Source organism: Aulonocara stuartgranti, assembly GCF_965226115.1.
Source record: "Aulonocara stuartgranti genome assembly, chromosome: 3".
Classification (NCBI taxonomy): domain Eukaryota; kingdom Metazoa; phylum Chordata; class Actinopteri; order Cichliformes; family Cichlidae; genus Aulonocara; species Aulonocara stuartgranti.
Window position 1 is genome coordinate 14,415,158 of NC_138941.1, and position 19,733 is coordinate 14,434,890.

At 42.8% G+C, this 19,733-nt stretch overlaps 3 protein-coding genes across 6 annotated transcripts in view; all 3 read left to right on the plus strand.

Annotated features, from left to right (window-relative positions):
• LOC309702569 (uncharacterized protein) overlaps positions 1-19,733 on the plus strand; it is a 1,256,944-nt gene that overhangs the window by 117,398 nt on the left and 1,119,813 nt on the right.
• The window catches only part of LOC309702577 (protein NLRC3-like), a 137,481-nt gene that overhangs the window by 58,338 nt on the left and 59,410 nt on the right, over positions 1-19,733 (plus strand). The window lies entirely within an intron of this gene.
• LOC309702609 (protein AF-9-like) lies at positions 668-6,410 on the plus strand. Of its 4 annotated transcripts, none has more exons than XM_082527240.1 (6): positions 668-686; positions 4,183-4,309; positions 5,099-5,195; positions 5,307-5,369; positions 5,526-5,597; positions 5,965-6,410. In XM_082527240.1, coding segments are annotated over exons 1-6 (483 nt in total). In that variant the 5' UTR covers positions 668-685; the 3' UTR covers positions 6,088-6,410. The 4 variants fall into 4 exon arrangements, with proteins under 4 accessions (XP_082383366.1, XP_082383364.1, XP_082383367.1 ...); XM_082527238.1 differs by lacking the exon at positions 668-686 and adding an exon at positions 2,814-2,871; XM_082527241.1 differs by lacking the exon at positions 668-686 and adding an exon at positions 3,334-3,508.

Here is a 19,733-nt window from a genome sequence, read left to right on the forward strand (position 1 = left end):
TCCTGATGGACACTCAAAGGTTTATAAAATGTTCTCATTATTTGTTTGCAGCAGAATATCAACCGATGTGAACCAAAACAACAAAAGTGTACAAGTGTGTGAGACTACAAATTCTAGAATCAGAACTGCTGATTTCATTACTCTGAACTTTTAAAGGCAGGTTTTGTATCTGAGAGCAGGGACACTTGCTGTGTTCAGTGTGACTCGTCTCTGCAGAAGGTCAGGGCTCTGATAGTTGCAGTTAGCGGGTGACTTACTGGGCAGGTGGATCCTGAGTGTCTGTGGGAGTCAGGGTTCATTATGGTCCTGGTTGATTTAAACTGTACAGGCACATGTGTTCAGTGCCATTCAGCAAACCAGCAAGCAGCCGCCTCGCACACATGCGTGTGCTCAGCAGCACCGTAGAAGAATTTAATTCACTTGTTAATGACTTTTCTTTTCAACAAATCAACAACAGCACAGGACAAAGGGGGGTGGGTGGTGGGGTGTTGAGATGTAATCAGATAAATCTGGAATATTAACTGTGATAACAACAATTATCCTAATAGATCTTCAGCTGCTTGTTGGGAGAATCTGGGAGAGGAAAACTAACGTGAGCACAAAGTGTCTGAATGTTTTCCCATCGTCACTTTCCACGATGCACAGAGGACAGGGCTGGGGTGATGTCAGGATGTGACGAGACTATAGTGAGTCCAACTGTTGTGTTACACAGGTGGAAGTATTCAGTCTGGCAGTGTGAAGCTTAAACAGTGTTTTTAACATCACTTTAGGTAAACTTATCACACTCACTGGTAGAAATCAAAGAAAGCAAAATGATGCGTCCAACAGTCTGTTGTCATGCAAGCGTAACACCAAGTACACAGTGGTAGCCTAACACTTATTGTGTGCCCTGTAGAGACTGTGGTATGGTTGTCATAAGGTTGCTACACTGTTTGGATTAAACGCTCCTTAGCAGCAGGATCGATATTGAACAGTGTTGTTTCACCGCCTCCAGCTGACACGCAGCACCCCTGCACACAGGCAGACACACAACCTCTTTCCTCACTACGACACATGTAGCTGACATTCACAACAATGCACAGCACTCAGCAAAACTCCAATGTAAAGAAAACTGAAGTGTTACACAGTTACCATAATCGTTAACCTGCTTGGTGGGAATTTAACATGCTCACGATTTGAGATAATTAGCTGTTATCATTAAAGTGGACATGAAACGCTACATGTATGAAGGCTAATTTACACCACTGAGCCCTGCTCTCAAAGGTAACGCTGTCTGTGCAGCTCGATTTAAGAAGTAAGTGCTTAAAGTTTAAGTTTATATAACACGTTTACCGACATCAGCATGTGATGTCACTGGGTTGGTTAGTTTATGTTAGCTTACTAGTAACAGTAACACTTTAAAATAGTCGGTGCTAGTGCCTATGGCTGATTACAAAACAGTAACAATACTGTGGCTCTATGTTAATTACACATGGAGGCGTTTGCCTGAAAAATGTTATGCTCATGTTAACCTCCTAGGACCGGGCGTCCACATATGTGGACATCACATTTTGGGTTATTTAGACCAAAATACTAAATTTTGCTCTACAAGGGCCTGATATCCACTTACGAGGACATTATACTGCTGCTGTTCTATAAAATTTTATCAGATGTGGCTGATATTTTTCTTAAAAACAAAAATAAGGTAAAAAACCAAATCTGGTAATTCTTTGTTTTTACATTCATCGGGCCCCAATGTGACCAAATATCAAAGAGAAAGTCTGGAACTGAAGTTAAGAAGTACCCACTGAAGGAAGGATGAATGGCTGGATCATGAAAACCTGACATATCTCTGCATGTTGTGTTTTTCCTCTCGGCTGTAAAAAGGCTGATTGTCATCACCCCGCTGGTCGGATGGTTGGGGTGGAGAGCCAGGTTTGTGCATGCAGTACCTCAAGAACGAGGCTACGTAGGATTTAAGCTAACGACGTCGACGAGTTTGAATCTCGGTGACCTCGACCTCGAGGTCTCTGGCAGTGGACCCGGTCATGTGAGAAATGTTGTGCCTGGCTCTTCCACTTTAGGGATTACAGCTCCTAACGCGTTCATTCCTACTGGGACCACTTCGTTCTTGACCTTCTACGTTGGCTCCAGTTTTCCTCCAGTTTTTCTCATGCTCCCCTTCCTGACATGCTCTCTGCTGGGACTGCCACATCTATCACAACTGCAGCCTTCTGCTCCTTGTCCAGCACCACTGTGTGTGGTTGATTAGCCAGCAGCTGCTGCCAGGTGTTCTTGGAGGGCTGTTTGCCTCTTTAGCCAGTAGGTGTCCAGTACTATCCAGCTCTTCATTGTGGAGTCATTGTTGGATGTCTGTGTTTGTTATGTTGGCTTTTTCTGGGAGGTTCTTTGGTCTGCTGTTGGGTCCTCCAGCCACCTGATGTTGGTGTTGTGTGATGCTACTTTCTCACAGTACTGCTCAGTCTCAGGACCTGGTCATGGCGCCATCTCTGTCTTCCCTGGCTAACAGTAGTCTTGCATTCTTCCAGCCTGTGCGCCATCGCCCCACATAACCTGCACTGTGGCTCCTCCGTCATTGACTTGTAGACTAAGCGGAGCAATATTAAGATGTGGAAAGGCTCCAAAGTTAAAGCCAATTAATCGTCTGCTTTGACAGGTCCCACTATGTCCAGATTCCTTGTAAACCCAGTTCCGTGCTTTCCTCCTCTAGCTGCCGGACCTCGGCTCGGACCATGCCTCTCCTCAGCCAGGGCTCAGCTATTGCCCATTGTTGGAAGTGGGTGGACCCGAGTCCCTAACGCCCCATGCAGGACTTGCCAATGAGTCTTGGTACTATACCATGCTGGTATAGCCAGACCTTGAATTCGCCTGGTATGCCTGAACCTGCATCTTATGTAGCCACTCTACATCGTGCTCCTGCAGTGGACGAACTCTCATTTCCAGCCCGCTGGCACAGACTTTCCCAGGAAGGCTGAGGAGAGTGATCCCTCCTACATATTCTAATATGAACCATAAGCTTTATTATTGTAAAGTGGAAGCATTAACTAGCTGTGTATATCATATTGTCTGCAATCATACACAAATTCTTACGTGATACAAAACTGTCGTACTGAGATATCATTGCTATAGCAACACCAGGTGGTTATGATCCCTAGTGCATGCAATTAAGAGACAAGCCTGGGCATGTCTGGGAGTGAGAGCCACATGTGTCAGTCTGCAGTGGAGCAACTTCAGGAACCTCCAACAATCACAGTGCTCTGCAACATATGCAAGAACCTGTTTCAGCCCTTCAGGTGAAAAAACTGTGCGCTACAGTCAGGCTGTGTGTGGGGAGATATTAGCTGCTGGTGTCATGTGACCCAAATGTAAACAAATGACTCCACCAAGTGTGGCTGAAGGACGTCATGTGACAGGAAGAGCAAACAGTGGATGAAAGTTACTGATACAGTACATGGTGCAAGACCAAAGCAGCAGGTTAAAAAGCTCAACTCATGACCCAACATCCCAGGTAGAAGAGTCTTCAGCTTTATTGTGAAAATATTGTGCAGGTTCCTAAAGAGTCACAAGGTTAAGTTACTTTAGTTACTGTTTAACAAAAGTTTCCAGGCCAAACTACGACTAACACCAACCCTGTTTCTGTACTACATTTGACTTATTCTGTGTTGCAGTGCCGTGCCACTTTCACGCTGCTGCAAACGGCACTGTGTCATCAGTGACAGTAGCTCATTGGAAGCAATCATGGGATGCCCTTCATTTAATCAAACTTAGAAATGCTGCAGAAAATATCTTTTTGTGTAAATGATCAGAAACATTATTACCACAAATCTTCTTAAAGTATCACTTTGAGCCTGTAAACAAACGGGCACAGCCCTGGTTTATAAACTTTTACTTTGAGTCGGTTCAGAAAGTTGAAGACGTCGTAAGAGAGGCTGCTAAATCATTTTGAGATTGAAGAACATGAAAGAATCATGTTGTTTTCCTGAGCAATGAGAACAATTGAAAACCAGAGCTGTAAGTCAGCTATGTAGAGTTCGAGATGTGTGCATGTTCCCTGTGAAAGTCAGATCACCAGTCCACATTTGCTGAGCTTTACAGTACCAACGTCACAATCTGCAGCTTTCTGCTTGTATTCCTGAGGTTTAAACTGCAATGACTGAGGCTTTATTGAACTGTTCCACTCAGTGCTTGGCCCGCTGCAGTCAGTGATGCAGGATCTGCACTCGGACGACGACGACGATTCAGAGGACGACAACGACGACGTGGATTCAGACAGGGATCGAGCAGCACACCTCACACACCACCAGCACAGGTTAGTAACCCGAGGGCAGCTTTTCGAATGGCTGAACCGCACACTAGTTTAGTTTCATAGAGCTGTGTGCAGACATTGGTAATGAATTCCTTTTAACCAGGATATTGCTATTATGAGGGCTACTTTGTATCTCACATGTTTGTGCAGTAGAGCCAGCCTTTAACAACAAACCTGTAAAATGATGAAGAGCCGCTATTTAAATCTTGGTTAAAATTGCTTGGGACAGTTTCTAAAGGTTCTTTCAACGTGCCTTTTACTAACTTTTCAAGTATTTCATGTAAGCTCTTTCCAACTCTCTCCACCATCCTGTTGGTGGAGGCGTGCCGTCAACCTTGGCCAAAAAGCATAACTTAACCAGATCGTCTCCGTCTCCAACAGTTGACCGGTTTTCTATCATCTATGCCAGGGGTGGGCAATTCCAGGCCTCGATGGCCGGTGTCCTGCAGGTTTTAGATGTGTCCTTGATCCAACACAGCTGATTCAAATGGATAAATGACCTCCTCATGATGTCCTGAAGTTCTCCAGAGGCTGGTAATGAACTAATCATGTGATTCAGGTGTGTTGACCCAGGGTGAGATCTAAAACCTGCAGGCCTGGAGTTGGACACCCCTGATCTAGCAGGCCCTTCCCTGACACTGATTCTGCGAGAGTCATCTTCATGTTAAAGACCGTCCTTCGTCCCCACTCTCTCACATGCTGCTCATGGGGGATTTTTCATTGTTAGCGGTTTTTAGCTAACAGCTGAGACAACAGTTTTAATGTCTTTATTCTTTGTGACTTCATACTTAGGATTAGTTTAAGTGATGGCAGCAGAAGTGACAGCTCCTCCCATTCCCCGCTGTCGTGCAGTGAGGCCCCGCCCTTATTAAAGTCTACTAATAACCAGGTAATCGTATCAGTAATATACTGGCTTATGTCTTAGAGCAGCATGATTGAAAGCCACAGTATCCAGGTGTGTGCGTGACCCTGGGTGACTCTTTGCTCTTCTGTCTGTCAGATAGTGGAAGTAAAAAGTCCCACCAAGCAGAGCAAGCAAGACAAAAGCATGGAGTGTGATAAGGTGAGAACGAGTGTCTTTGGTTTTTAGAAACAGTGCGTGTAATGTGGAGTAGACTAGTAAATATTCTGAAATATGGAAAGTGTTTTTATGTCTTGGGGTTTGTTACCATCAGCCACTGCTACATCATGACAGCCGTGTTTGCTGTGTGCTTTTCAGGTTTACCTGGATGAGCTGGTGGAGCTGCATAAAAGACTAATGACACTAAGAGAAGGTCACATACTGCAACAGGTGAGCTGATGTCAGCAGTGTCCGATACGTCCATCAGACACAAACCCACTTCTACAAAGCTTGGGATCCGTGTCAGATGTAAAAACTGAATTCAGTGATTTTCAGATCTCAGATTTTATTCACACGGTTTAAATCGACCAGTTGAGGAAACACGTTAGCGCAGGTCGAAGCTCTCTTCTGATTGGCCAGCTGAGAGCATGGTGTGCCTGCAGCAGATGACTGCATAAAGAAATCTGCTTGTTTAAAATAAATATTAGACCTTAGACGAAATAATAATGATGAAGTAGTAATGTAGAACAATAGTTAATAGTTGCAGACTTTACTTTGACCCAGCCTGTGCCCACCACTCTCACTTTCTGTCTTGCAGATTGTAAACCTGATTGAAGAGACCGGACACTTCCACATTACAAACACTACGTTTGACTTTGACCTTTGCTCTTTGGACAGAAGTACAGTAAGGAAGCTGCAGAGCTATCTCGGGACGTCCTGAGGCAAACAGCAGTTGGGTGCTGGATCCGAGCCTCTGACTCGTCCTGTATCAGTTCCAGCTGTAGTTGGCGTGTCTAAACCTCACAGTGGGTCCAGCCTGCTGCTTCGACCCCCCCGAACAAAGAGTTCACCCTGCTGCAGAAATCGGGGGTAGATGTACGAGATCAGGATGTCAGCAGGCAACAATCTGAAAGCTTGATATGAAGGGTTGGTGGGTGGGAGTGATTCTGCTGCCATGTATGTTGTTGTTTATCGTGACAAGTGCATGATCAACTTTGCCTTACAACATTGTACGTCTTATTTATTAAATTTAATTTGCAGGTGTGTGTGCGTGTGTGTTGGGTGGAAAAAAGTGAAACAGGACTTTGAAGAGCTCTATAAGGCACAAGTCTGACCAGTAACACTACTCTGCTTCGGTCTCCGATCAGATATCCGATTCATTCATTTCCCTGGGATCAAACAGCGTCCGCACAGATGCATCTCTGTTGTTCTGTTTTGTTGTGTGCGACCTCACAGTTTGCAAAGACGTGTGAAATATGAAGAAGAATCCAGCAGGAGGTCTGGATACAAAGCGACACATCGTGGCGAGCGTGCTGAGTTGAGAGCGCCGTCGTCTGAAAACTAAAAGTTGAGAAGTTTCTCCAGTTTGTTCTGGAGTTAAAGCTTTAAAAAAACTTTATTTGTAAGTGTGTCTTTATTAAAGCCACCTTTATGCAAACTCTGAACTTTGAATCCACTGGAGCTTTACAAAAATCTTTGGCCTTGTCTCCTGCTGAAAGTGTCCTTCCTACATAGGAGTGTAGGGAGCACATTAACATAAAGGTCCTTCTGAGAATAAAGTGGAAATGTGCAGATTAGTTATTGCAACTAAACCTGATCCTGAAGCATTTCACCAGCTCACAGTGCAGCCGTGGCACTTAAAACGACTGTAATCGCCACATTTCAGTGTTTTTCTCTAAAAAGATTTTTGACTTTATTCTCAAAATGATCGACATTGTTTTTTAATCTTACTGTGGTCCTGTTACTCGGCTCTACAAAGTGAACTCATTTTACCAGCTTTAAATACCAGATGAACTCATGTCGGCTGCTTTAAAAACCTGTTTAATGTTGTTTAAACAGCAGGGCATGAATGGCTGCTCGCCTGTGCTGAGCACTCATCTTTGGTACAGGAGAGCTGCCTCTCAGGAGGTCCTGCCCACTAAGCTTTTGCTTCTGATCGCCTGCCTAAGCACAGATCATGGGTTCAGTTGGTTTAGGATGTTTGTAGACAAAGATCCACTAACACGTGGAGTCATACAACCGACCCAAAACCTGCAGGAGGAACCGTTAACAGGTACTCTGAGGTGTGGATGTGTTTCACCTGTTAAATCAAAGCTCAGCGTGAGACGAGGCCTTTCTTGGAGTCGCCACAGGGACACGTGACAGTCTGATGAGGATGATTTCGTATTTTGAGGATTGAATGAACTATAAATGTTCTGTATGATGTGCAGATCGCACACATGTGGATGAGCTGGTTTTTGTATGTGCGTCTGAAGTAGCTGTGTACACTGTGCACAAATTGTGGTGTCAGGCCCAAAATGTTTGCTGTGTGCATCTTACAGCAGCCTCTGATCATTAGTTCAAAATATCAGCTTTTAGCTCCACCTAGTGGTAGCATGTTAAAACTGCTGCACAGCTCCCTGAAGTGGGAAATCCACAGTTAAATGATTCATCTCATCTTTATTCACTGCTTATATTAAGTTAATGTGAATGATGCATACAAAGCCCTGCCTTTGGTTCAAGCAGACTTACTCCACGATTCTGTGACCATCGTTACCCCCAAAGTCGATGTCTTTGCCTAAAAATATGTAAAATGTTGTTTCCTGGTTAAAGCAGTCACAGGACAGCCCTCCGTAAAGGAAGCTAAAATAGACTGATTGCCCCCTATTGGCTGTTAGTACAGGCCGACAGCTTCACCCTTCTGTACTACACCTTAAAATAATATAAACTCATTAATAGCACTAATAAAAATGTGATTATCTGACCGGTTTTTGATGTGATGCTTTAAAAGCAGTGCGTTTCGTTATGGCTGACAGCTGCAGAGGCCCCTGTTTAGATTACAGTAGCTGTTCTGCATCCTTAAAACTAACCTTCCTGTTCCAACAACAAACTTAAGTAGTGCAGCTGCTAAACTGTAGTGATGCACTCAGAGCCTGGAGACCCAGACAGCGCCACTGGTAAAATCAGTTCCCTCGTTTCCTACAAGCTAAACAAGCAAAAGTAGTTTTGGGTTTTTTGGACTGCCTTCATGTTCCTGCAGCTGGAGGATTGGTACCTTCTGTATTTACTTCCATAACTGAATCTGAGGCCATGGTCCTCAGCAGGAAAAGGGTGGAGTGCCCACCCACAGTGGGCTGATCTCTTAGATGGACATTAACACCCCCCACCCCTCGTCAGGTTTTCCAACTGCTTTGTGGATAAGACGTCTTGGACGATCATCTTGGGTGTTGCAGGAAACAGCGGGATGTTTCATCCCGGGGATGGAGGTGCCATGTTTCTGCTGATGTTCTAAATGAGCTCATCTGCACAGCATAGTGGAAGCATGTGCTAGGATCATTGTAGTCTCCCCTTCATGCTACCATTGCTACTGCTATTGTAATCATTTATTTAAACTGCATTATCTCTGGTGGACACGATAAAGGCTTCATTACGAGCCACGAGGGTTTTGTGTTGCTTTTTTAAACTAAAAGGGAAAGTCCCCACTGAGACTCCTTTAAGCCATTCTCGCTTGAGAAAATGTAGCTGAGGGAGAGGAGCTGGGTACAAAGGAAGAATGGAACCGAGGGGTGGGAGAACGCTTCAGCGGTCCGGCAAACACTTCCTCCAATAAAACTGGGAGACCTTCAAAATAACCTCCCGCAGAAGAGACACAGAGACATCGACTGTCACACTGGCATAAGGCCAAGGAAGTGAAAAGCTGCCCACCCACCAAACCCCACCCTCACCTCCACACAAACCTCTGCACATGATGACACATCTGCCCTTCCTCACTCGTATCACTGCCTGCAGCTGTGAAGGCAGGCTTCTTGGGGAAAACACACTTCCTTCACTTCTACACATAAGCAAGTGCAACTGACTGATTTCATCGTAAATTGTAAACAAAATAAATATTAATTCATTTAAAAAAGTGTTCTTTGAGTTTCCTTGGCATATTGTTTACAAACAAGCATGTTAGCACAGCGGATTTATCACTGAACACAGTAGCAGCTCGATCTGCATGTTTACAAACCCTTTGTAAGTAACCAAGTTCAAGCAGCCACATACAGACTCATCAGACTTTGGCTCAGTGACGTGAATCCGTTGAGATGAAGCCTTGCAGATAAAGATAAAGATATCCAACATCAATAACACAGTTCCTTGAGGACTGCAGTGCTAATAGGACCGATGCAATGAATGCTACTATCATCAATTTGGTTAAATGGTTAATTACTCTAAGCTGGATAACTAAGCTAATAAAATATTAACCGATGCATCTCAAAGTTGGGACAGGGCCATCTCTACTGCTGACCATGAAACAGAGCTTTTGACCCACTGTTAGTTTAGTTTTCAAATCAAATCAAATCACTTTTATTGTCACATCACATGTGCAGGCACACTGGCACAGCACATGCGAGTGAAATTCTTGTGTGCGAGCCCCACAAGCAACAGAGATGTGCAAAACACAACAACACAAACGAGCAAAATACAAGAATGGCCAACCTGAAACTAATAAATATATGTACAATATATAATAGTGTATGCATTTCTGGATGTGTATACTAAATGTTTTTCTACGTGTGTGTGTGTGTGTGTGTGTGTGTGTGTGTGTATACACATTTTTACAAATTAAATAGTAAAAAAAATAATAAAATAAAATATATAAAAATATACAGAGTTGAATATGTGCAAAACAGTGGCATTACTGTACAGTATGGAGTGCATAATGTTGAAGTTCCAGTAGTGAAGCTGAGGTGTCTATGAAGTGTTCAACAGTCTGATGGCCTGATGGAAGAAGCTGTCTCTCAGTCTGCTGGTTCGGGACCGGATGCTGCAGAACCTCCTTCCTGATGGAAGCAGTCTGAACAGTTTATGGGGTGGGGTGACTGGAGTCCTTGATGATCCTCCCCGCTTTCCTCAGGCACCGCTTCCTGTAGATGTCTTGGAGGGAGGGAAGCTCACCTCCAATTATCCGTTCAGAGCACCGCACTACTCGCTGGAGAGCTTTGCGGTTGTAGGTGGTGCTGTTGCCATACCAGGTGGTGATGCATCCAGTGAGGATGCTCTCAATGGCACAGTGATAGAAGGTCCTGAGGATGCGGGGGCTCATGCCGAATCTTTTCAGTCTCCTGAGAAAGAAGAGGCGCTGCTGCGCCTTCTTCACTGTTTTGTTTATGTGTACTGACCACGTAAGATCCTCAGCCAGATGTACACCAAGGAACCGGAAGCTGCTCACTCTCTCCACAGCAGCGCCGTTGATGGTGATGGGGGTGTGTACTTCTCTGCACCTCCGGAAGTCCACTATCAACTCCTTTGTCTTTGCGACGTTGAGGGTGAGATGGTTGTCTTGACACCAGTGGGTCAGGGCGCTGACCTCCTCCCTGTAAGCCGTCTCATCACCGTTGGTGATAAGACCCACCACTGTAGTGTCGTCCACAAACTTCACAATGATGTTGGAGTTGTTAGTGGCTGTGCAGTCGTAGGTGTAGAGTGAGTACAGGAGAGGGCTCAGTACACACCCCTGTGGAGCACCAGTGTTCAGTGTGATGGGGGATGAGGTGATGCTGCCCAGTCTGACTACTTGGCGTCTGTCAGACAGGAAGCTAAGGATCCAGCTGCAGAGGGAGCTGCTCAGTCCTAGATCCTGCAGTTTCCTGTCCAGCTTCGAGGGAACGATGGTATTGAATGCTGAGCTGTAATCTACAAACAGCATTCTCACATACGTGTCTCTCTTCTCCAGAAGAGAGACACATGATGACCACGTTTTGGTCATCATGTGACCTGCAGTCAGCTGAGGCTGAAGCAGTGATGTGGTCACTCAGTGAAAATGCAACATCCAGATGAACAGAATACACATGCAGGGATCTCAGCTGAAACGTTTGTTCTACTGTCCATAAAATATGGAAATATGAAGTTTTACATTTTAGAGCGTTCCAGCTTTTCTTGGAATTGAGATCGTGTCACGTTATGGCATTTATTCACCTCAAACATACAATATGCACATTGACCCACACAGAAATAACTGCAAAGTGAAGATAATCAAAATTAATGAAATCACAAAAAAAAAATCAGGTTCCAGCTCACGAATAGTTTTTCCTCCTCAACTCATTCCCGTTTCTCCCAGCGGGGAAGCTGACAACAAAGTGAAGACCACCAGAGTGTACGTGGCCTCTGTTTGCAGAGGGATCCTCGACCTCCCAGCCATTGTCATCAAATTTGCAAAGAGCTGCCATAATTCAAACACGTGCATGGATGCTATGCTTTTGGCTCGCTCGTGTCCGTCATTTCCCCTGTGGCCAATCATGTTGGCCTTCCTGTTGCTCTCCTGTGGAATTCTGGGTGGGGGGCATTTCTGTCTTCCTCCCTCCCCCACCCTTTTGCTCACAAAATCCATAAGAATTAGCTGTTCAAAAAATTCAATCAAGTTATGTAAAGGACAAAAGCAAGCAGACTTCAAAGGGGCGGGATGAGGAGACATGCTGCATACAAAGGCTCCAGACACTTCTTTCAGCACTCAGACCCCCTGCACCAGCAAAACGGACCCAGCCTCTTGGAACAAAGCCCAGTCCTGAACCTGGTCTTTGATTTCAGCGGTCTTGGCACTGCTCCTTCTTTGCTTTGTTCGTCTTGATGGAGCTACGCTGTGTAGCAAACCGTGACCCCTGCAGCCCACCCTGTTTGCATGAGGCAGCACACACAGTCATACATGCAGACAAAGCCAAACTGCCATAAAACAGGAAATAAGAAGAAAGCTGATAAGGGAAAAAAACCAGTGTGCTGACAATACAGTCTCATCTCTCACAGATTACAGGCACCGTGAGTGTTGCTGCTGCCTGTTCTGATAAATTAGTCATGTGTGATGGTGCGTCTGAACAAGGAAGCGGGAAGGGAAAGAAAAACCAAACTTAGAGTCCCCGCTCTCCTGGAAACCGCCTCATTGTCTGTGTTGTCCAACGCCGCATTTGTTTTTTAGCGTGCCAGTTTCTACTCCATTCTCAAGCTTTTATAAAAATCTAACATCGGATATGTTTATTTAATTTACTGGGGTTGTATTTGAAGAATTACTTGCAGTAAGTAACTGTGCACTTCTGGAAACGAGAGGCAAAAGACACAAGCAGTCAGCTGATCCAAAAACAGCTACAGTAAGTACAGCAGGTCAAAGGTAACGCAGGCTCTGCTTTGTTTTAGCTACTTTTACAGTTCAGCAAACTCAGACTAAACCAGGTAAATCTCAAACTGACTGTTTTATTAAGGTAGAAGTCCACAAGATGTGAAAAACAGCACAATTTTTACAACACAGCTACCACCATGCTAATGTCTGCAGCCTGTTAGCAGCCCAAATGAAGCAGCAGCATTACTTAACAATACTGTGGTAATGAGCATCGACTATATAGTTTGGGCTGACCTGACTGCGTTTGTGTGTTTGTAGGGACAGAGATGAACAGGGAGACAGAATCAGATGAATTTTTCTGAGTGCATCCTCCACAGAGCATACACAAGAAGAAAACCATAATCATTTGTCCTCACTGTAAACAGAAGCTAAACTAAAACCACTGAAAAGAAAACATCACAGTGAAACAGTCCAAGGACTGCCCACGGGGGATCTTATCACAGCCACAGAACACAGCTTTAAATTGTGTAATTTAAGTGATCTCGATAGCTCTGTTTTGGAAGTTCAGTTAACGCTAGAAATGTGTTTTGGACTTTGTACATGCTCTTTGGAGTTTGTACGTAACCACTTTTTTTACATTAGAAATTCCTTTTGTGCATGATTTTAATAATAAATTAATTAAAGCAACAAAACAACCTGAAGAGCCAGTTGGGAGCCGAAAGAGCCGGCTCTTTTTAGTGAGCCGAGCAGAAAGAGCCGGTTCTCTAAAGAAGAAGAGAGTCCTGGCCCCTAGCCCTGCCAGTGTTGCAGAAATGATGAGGATGATGATACAGCAGCAGGTGTTCTTCTCTGCATGAGTAGCTTAATGTTGTTCGTGTGTAATTTACGTTGAGTAGGCTAACCACGTTATTACATTAATGCACATAAGGTGAACTAGCAAACACCATTGTACCATGCGGCTGTCTTCTTGTTTGATGGCAGATACTCCCTTCACCCTGGCCAAAAAGGCTAAAATGACCAAAGAAAAAGTGGGAAACAGCTGAACATGAGAGGTTTTTGGACAAAGTTTGTGTTTTTCCATTGTTTAAGCACTGCTTCCAGCCAAGAGTGATACCATATATGCCCCTATAGCTGCAGAAAAGGCTAACATTGTTATCTTTTTACAAAAAACAGCTGAACATGAGAGGTTTTTGGACAAAGTTTGTGTTCTCCATTCGTTAAGCACCAGTTTGAGCACCGTTTAAGCACCGGCACCGTTTCAAAAGTACTGGTTTGGTACTGGTATTGGATAAAACCTAAACGATACCCATCCCTACATGCTACCAATCCCAAAGTGGCAAAAAGAAAGGGAGAAAACAGGAGCTTTCTGAACAGGTGGGAAAATATGATGAAAAAAATTAATTTAATTAAATTTAAAATTTAATTCAGAATGCTGCAAATGCAATTTTTATTTAAGAAATGACTTCAACTGATCTGTTATTTAATTGGAATTTTGATTTTGCATGTGTGCAATATTAAGTTTATATTAGTTTTATATATTGTTTAGTATTAAGCTTTGCTTGTTCCATATTTCGTTTTTCAGCAAAACATGTTTGAGTCCATAAGAAAAGATTCCTTGTTATATTTGGAGGAAGATTTTTTTCAATGATTATTTGATCCAGTTATGAACTGGTGCAGAACTGAAGAAGCTTCTCGGATGAGAGGTGAAACGTCTTCAAGTAACTTAAAGAAGTCCAGACGCTTTTCTTTGCAAGCTCCTTTGATCCAGTTATGAACTTTGGCCCACTGTGTATTTGAGTTTGACACCCCTGCTTTAACGCGTAAAATGAAGTGGCAAACCGTCCTGGCTTTATAATTATGATCTGTCTTTCAACAAATATTTAATTTATTACTTAGTCTCGCTGATACTCGTGTAATTTTAGGAGGCGATTTTAATTGTGTACTTGATAAACTCTTGGTTAGATCCACTCAAACCTCCCAGTTGTTTAACGCTTCGACTGTTCTGAATAATAATATGTTGAGTTCTACTAACCTGTTGATGTTTGGAGACTGTGTAACCCCACTGGTAGAGATTACTCTTGTTTTTCACAAGTGCACAAATCGTACTCCAGAATAGATTATTTTTTTGCTTGATTCTAAATTGATGTCTAAAGTTGTATGCTCAACTTATCATAATATCTTGATCTTGGATCTTTAGTCCTGGACTTCTGTGGTACGAAACAACAGGGTAACTGGCGTTTTCACCCGTCACTCCTGTCTGAGACATCCTTTTGCCGATTTATGACAACTAAAATATCAGAATTCTTGGAAACTAATGATAAACAAGACGTTTCTGATTCGATTCTATGGGAAACATGCGAGGAGAAATTATTTCTTTTGAATCCTCGTTAAAAAAAGGACGCCAGAAACGCCTGTTTGAAATAGAAGCTGAATTAACACAGTTAGAACAGGACCACAAGGCCTCCTCTTGTCCCTCTTTGTTTCAAGACATCATTAAAAGGAAGTTTGAGTAAACCACAATTTTATCTTGTCAAGTAACAGATCAGCTATTTAGGATCAGACAGAAGCATTTTGTGTTTGGAGATAAGCCCCATAAGCTTCTTTCTCGGCAGCTGAGAGGCCTACAGGCTAGTAGGGCTATACACAAAATAAAATCAAGATCAGGCGAAATTTTAATTAGCCCTAAAGCTATTAATGAGCGATTTAGAGAATATTATGAAGAGCTCTATATGTCGAAATCTTGGGGCAATATTTCTCATTGGTTTGGGAAGCAGGATCTCCCGACAATGAATGACGCTGCAGGAGAGGCGTTAAACTCAGATATTACTGTTGAAGAAGTTTCGAAAGCTATTAAGTCATTCCCCAGTGGAAAGTCCCCAGGCCCAGATGGGTTTGGCATTGAATTGTATAAAAAATACTCTGAAAAGGTGGCCCTGCTTTTATTGAGAATGTTTAAGCATTCTTTCCATACTCAAGCATTCCGCCGTGCGCTAATATTTCTTTGTTATTGAAAGAAGGAAAGGATGAAACAGAATGTTCCTCTTATCGACATATTGCTTTGTTGAATTTGGATGTGAAAATTTCCACTAAAATTTTGGCAAACAGATTAAATAGACATGTTGGATCAATTATCCATCCGGATCAAACTGGGTTTGTCCCCCAGAGGTTTTCCTTCTTTAATGTTTGAAGATTGATGAATGTTATGTACAGTGTTGGGTAAGTTACTTTAAATTAGTAACTTAGTTACATTACTAGTTACTTATATCAAAAGTAACTCAGTTACTTCAAGTTACTCATTACTTTCAGAGTAACTAGTTACTAGGGAAAGTAACGTTGGTTTTACTCAGACTTCTCTTGTTAATGTGTTGCTTCTGTAACTGGATACCCAGCATTGCCAGTCTTCTAGCTTGCTTACTTGCCACACGTGCACTGTGCCACCTACCAATAGAAAGGAAAAGATAATGTGCACATTTCCAGGAGAGAAATCCCACGCTTGGACCGTTGTTGGCTGCTGCATGATTCATGATTCTCACTCGCTTTTGCAACTTTGTACTTTTGTGTTACTCGCAGCAACAACTCCACCTCATTGTTAGTCCATTTAAAAAAACTCTGCGCTTTTCAAAGAGACGTTTCTAAGAGCCGGGAAGTAAATAAGCGGCAGACAGAAATGAGGCAGGTCGAATCGTCTTGCGTTTCACGCATGCGCAGTACTGGGACGTAAGAGTTTCAACCCTTTCAATGTGGATGCACAACTCTGTGAAAACAGCTGAAAACACTAGTGTGGACGCGGAGTGTTTTCAGACAAAGACGCCGTTTTCAAATCTATCCGGGCTGGTGTGGACGTGGCCTCAGTCTGGAAAAGACGTGTTTCTCAATCCCACAAGCACCACTGTGAGCCTGTCTGCTGCCAGCTGCCGACTGGGGGACTTGTGTCTGTCAGACGCGACACAAAGTGTGATTTTAGCAAAGATTATTTAGTTTTGCAACATAAGAGAAAGAGGAATTTGGTGACCTTGGTCCATGAGAAGTCCATAACAAATAAGTTGGATATGGATGACTCTGTAAGAGTGTTTTTGGAAAGGTAAACAGGAGACTGTTGTTGTAGAGTGGACCGAGGAGAAAGGAGAGTGGAGCTGTTTAGTTGCAAACAGACTTCAGTCCCTTGCGAAACAAATAAGCTTAAAGCATGACAAAATCTGTTTTGTTCAAGAGCTGGTGATTTTTTTTTCATTACTATGCCAACCCGTTTTAGTTTTGTAAATATTGGCTATATTGAGAAGTCTTATTTTAATCTTTATTTTACAAATTTATTTGAGAATTAGGCCATTCAATGAAGATGGATTTGATGTTGTTGGTTGTAAAGATCTGGATGGATAGTTTAATTTATTCTTTATTTTCTTTTTTAATTCTATTTTTGAGTTTTATTTTTTAAGACTTGGTGAACTGTATTTTTTAAATAACATCGCCTACCCTTTTTAGTTTTGTTAATATTAGCAATAGTAAGATGTATTATTGCTGGGCTTGGATATATTTAATATAAGGCATCTAATTAGTGCTTTTAGTTGTTAGTTGTTGTTTAGTTGTTGTTAGAATCTGATGATGTCATGGTCCTGGGTCGGTGACCCAGCGCTTTAAGTTTATTATTATCATTTTCCAGTTTATTATCATGATGATTATTGTTGTTTGAGTTCTACGTGTTATATTCGGTCTGCATCTGTATCTCTGTCTGTCTATGGTGTCACCCCGTCTGTGTGTGAATCTGTCTGTTTAGTTCAACGTCTTGTCTCCCTGTGTCTGAGTTTCCTGTTTTATTGTGAAGGTCTGTGTCATATGTCAAAGTGTTCAGTTTTACCTTTCTCCTGTCTCGTTAGCCTAGTTCCTCCCAGCTGTGTTCCCCACCTGTGTGTAATCTCCCTGTGTTCTCTGAGTGTATTTAAGTTGTGTCTTCTGTCATGGTAGTTGCTGGTTCGTCTGCGTCATTTCCCTTACGCCATTCTGTGTTTATGCCTCCGGCTTCCTGGTCATTCTCCCTGCAAGGTACCCTCGCTCGTGTTCTGGTTTTGTGTTTAGTTTTCCCAGTTTAGAGTTTTTACCGTTCTGTTTCTCGCCACCCCTTTTTGTTGTACTTCTCCGGTTGTAAATAAAGCTCACCCTCCACTTAAGCAGTCTGCATCTTGGGTCCGTTATTTATCCGCACGGCCTGCCCCGGCAAACCGTGACAGATGAGGAATATTTTGGTTGTTTTGTTTTTCTGTTTTCCCCCTGACGGATTACCACCTTAATGTGGTCAGGGGGTTTGCGTGCCTCGGTGACCCTAAGAGTAAGACCAGCCTTCAGGTGGGACACCCAAGTTGGTCTAGTCTTAGGGTAGAGGCCTGACAAAGTGCAATTCAGTTACATGACAAAAACAGTTATTAAGAACACCCCACCCAACCCCACCCCTTTCTTGCCTCCACTGCCACCATTTGCCCCCTTTCGGTCTGCCCCCTTATATATGCTTGTCTAGAACCGGCCCAGGTCGACTATGACAAGTTGCTCCGTTTGGTTTCACTTTTTTCATAACTCCTCCTATGAGGTGTTCAAGCGCCCCCAAATTTAATCAGAGCACCTCTAAAAATACTACTACTACTATATTAATACTAGTAATAATACCACATGTTAGTATTATTTTCTGGAATTATCATTAAACATTATATTTTCTTAACTTGCCTAATGATGACATACAGGACAGATGAGAACAAGTTTCATATGCAGTGTTTATGGTATCATGATGTTACAGTGCGCTCACACAGAGGCTGGTTTGTCATTAATCGCCTAATTAAGACTTTCTTTGCTGTGGCAGAAAGACGATGAAGAGATCATGTCATGGCACAAATCAGTGATGCAGATTTAAAACACACTTTAACTGAAATACAGCAAAAGTTCAAACTGTCCTGATAATACGGCGACGTTGCTGTGACAAAAAGTTTTTATCTGTTCTCTAAATAGCATCAAAAACATTAGAGATTATTAGCTAACTCTAACCTTCTGATCCACTAGTCTGCTTGTATTCAGGGGCTGAGAAGCTGATGAAATTTATTATTTTAGTTCGTTAAAGATTTCTGTTCCTACTCTGATGGAATTGGGCTTCAGTGTTTGTTTACAGTGCAGCTCCACATCCAGGCGACAGCAGGTGAAAATGATGTTACCTGTCAGTGTCCAGCTGCAGCCTGTGTTCAATATTGTTATAAACTGATGTGGATCAGTTCGTGTCTTTTTTTGTTTTTGTCTTTGTAAATTCTGTTTCACTGCAACATTGAACAAAGCCTGAGAGAGCAGGATGAAGACAGCCTTCAAGCATCAAACTTTAAGCGTGAGGACATTTCAAATGCAACGTTTCTATCAGCTCAACAAACATCAGCAAACACACAAACTCTTCATGTGCAGTTTGTGTCACAGTGAGTTGTAGCTAAAGGTCCAGCTGCTGTATTTCACAGGGAGGGGGTAAAGCTCACATGTAACATTTAAAGCTCAGTTTTTAAATCAAATATTGGGTCTGTACATGTGACATTATGTTTTTTCATATTCTGAAATGTGCTGCTAAACAAACTGATGAAGACTAACTGTGTTATTTAAAGGTTGCATGCTGCTGCAGGATAAACAGGTTAGTTTGCTGCACTGTGATGGATTTAAAGTACAGAACAGTGTGTGACTGTGGCGCTTAGATTCACTGAATTCCACCTTCAGAGCAGCTGAATAGTGTCTAATCTAAAGACAGCATAAACAATTTACTGTCAGTGTAGAGAATGGAAATCAGCCTGTTCAACTCATAAAATCATCAGCTGAGATCTGGTTGAATTCACTTGTGTAAATCCACAAAGAGTAGCAGGTCAGCTGATCACAGCCTGTACATTCAGAAAATCCACTGGAGCTCTGAATAGAAATGATTGTGATTTGTGATCTTTTCCAGGCACTGAGCCATTACAGCTGATTTTAGGGTTCCTCCACCTGCTGAATCCACTTTAACTCCTGACTCCTCATTTTCCTGTTTAGGGACAAAGTCGCCCTCTACAACGTAGGCAACAGAAAATAGAGCCATGTTTTATTTTCCTTCTTTTTCTCTGCTCACGAGGCAGAGCTCAGCTACTTTTTACTGTCTTACACTGAGTACATTTCAGAGCCTGTACTTTTTCACTTTTACTTAAGTAAATACATTGAATCAGTTTTACTGGAGCATTTTTAACACAGGTTTCTGTACTTCTACTTAAGTACAACGTGTGTGTGCTTTTGCCACATTAAAGTCTCCCTCTTCTGTGGTGCCG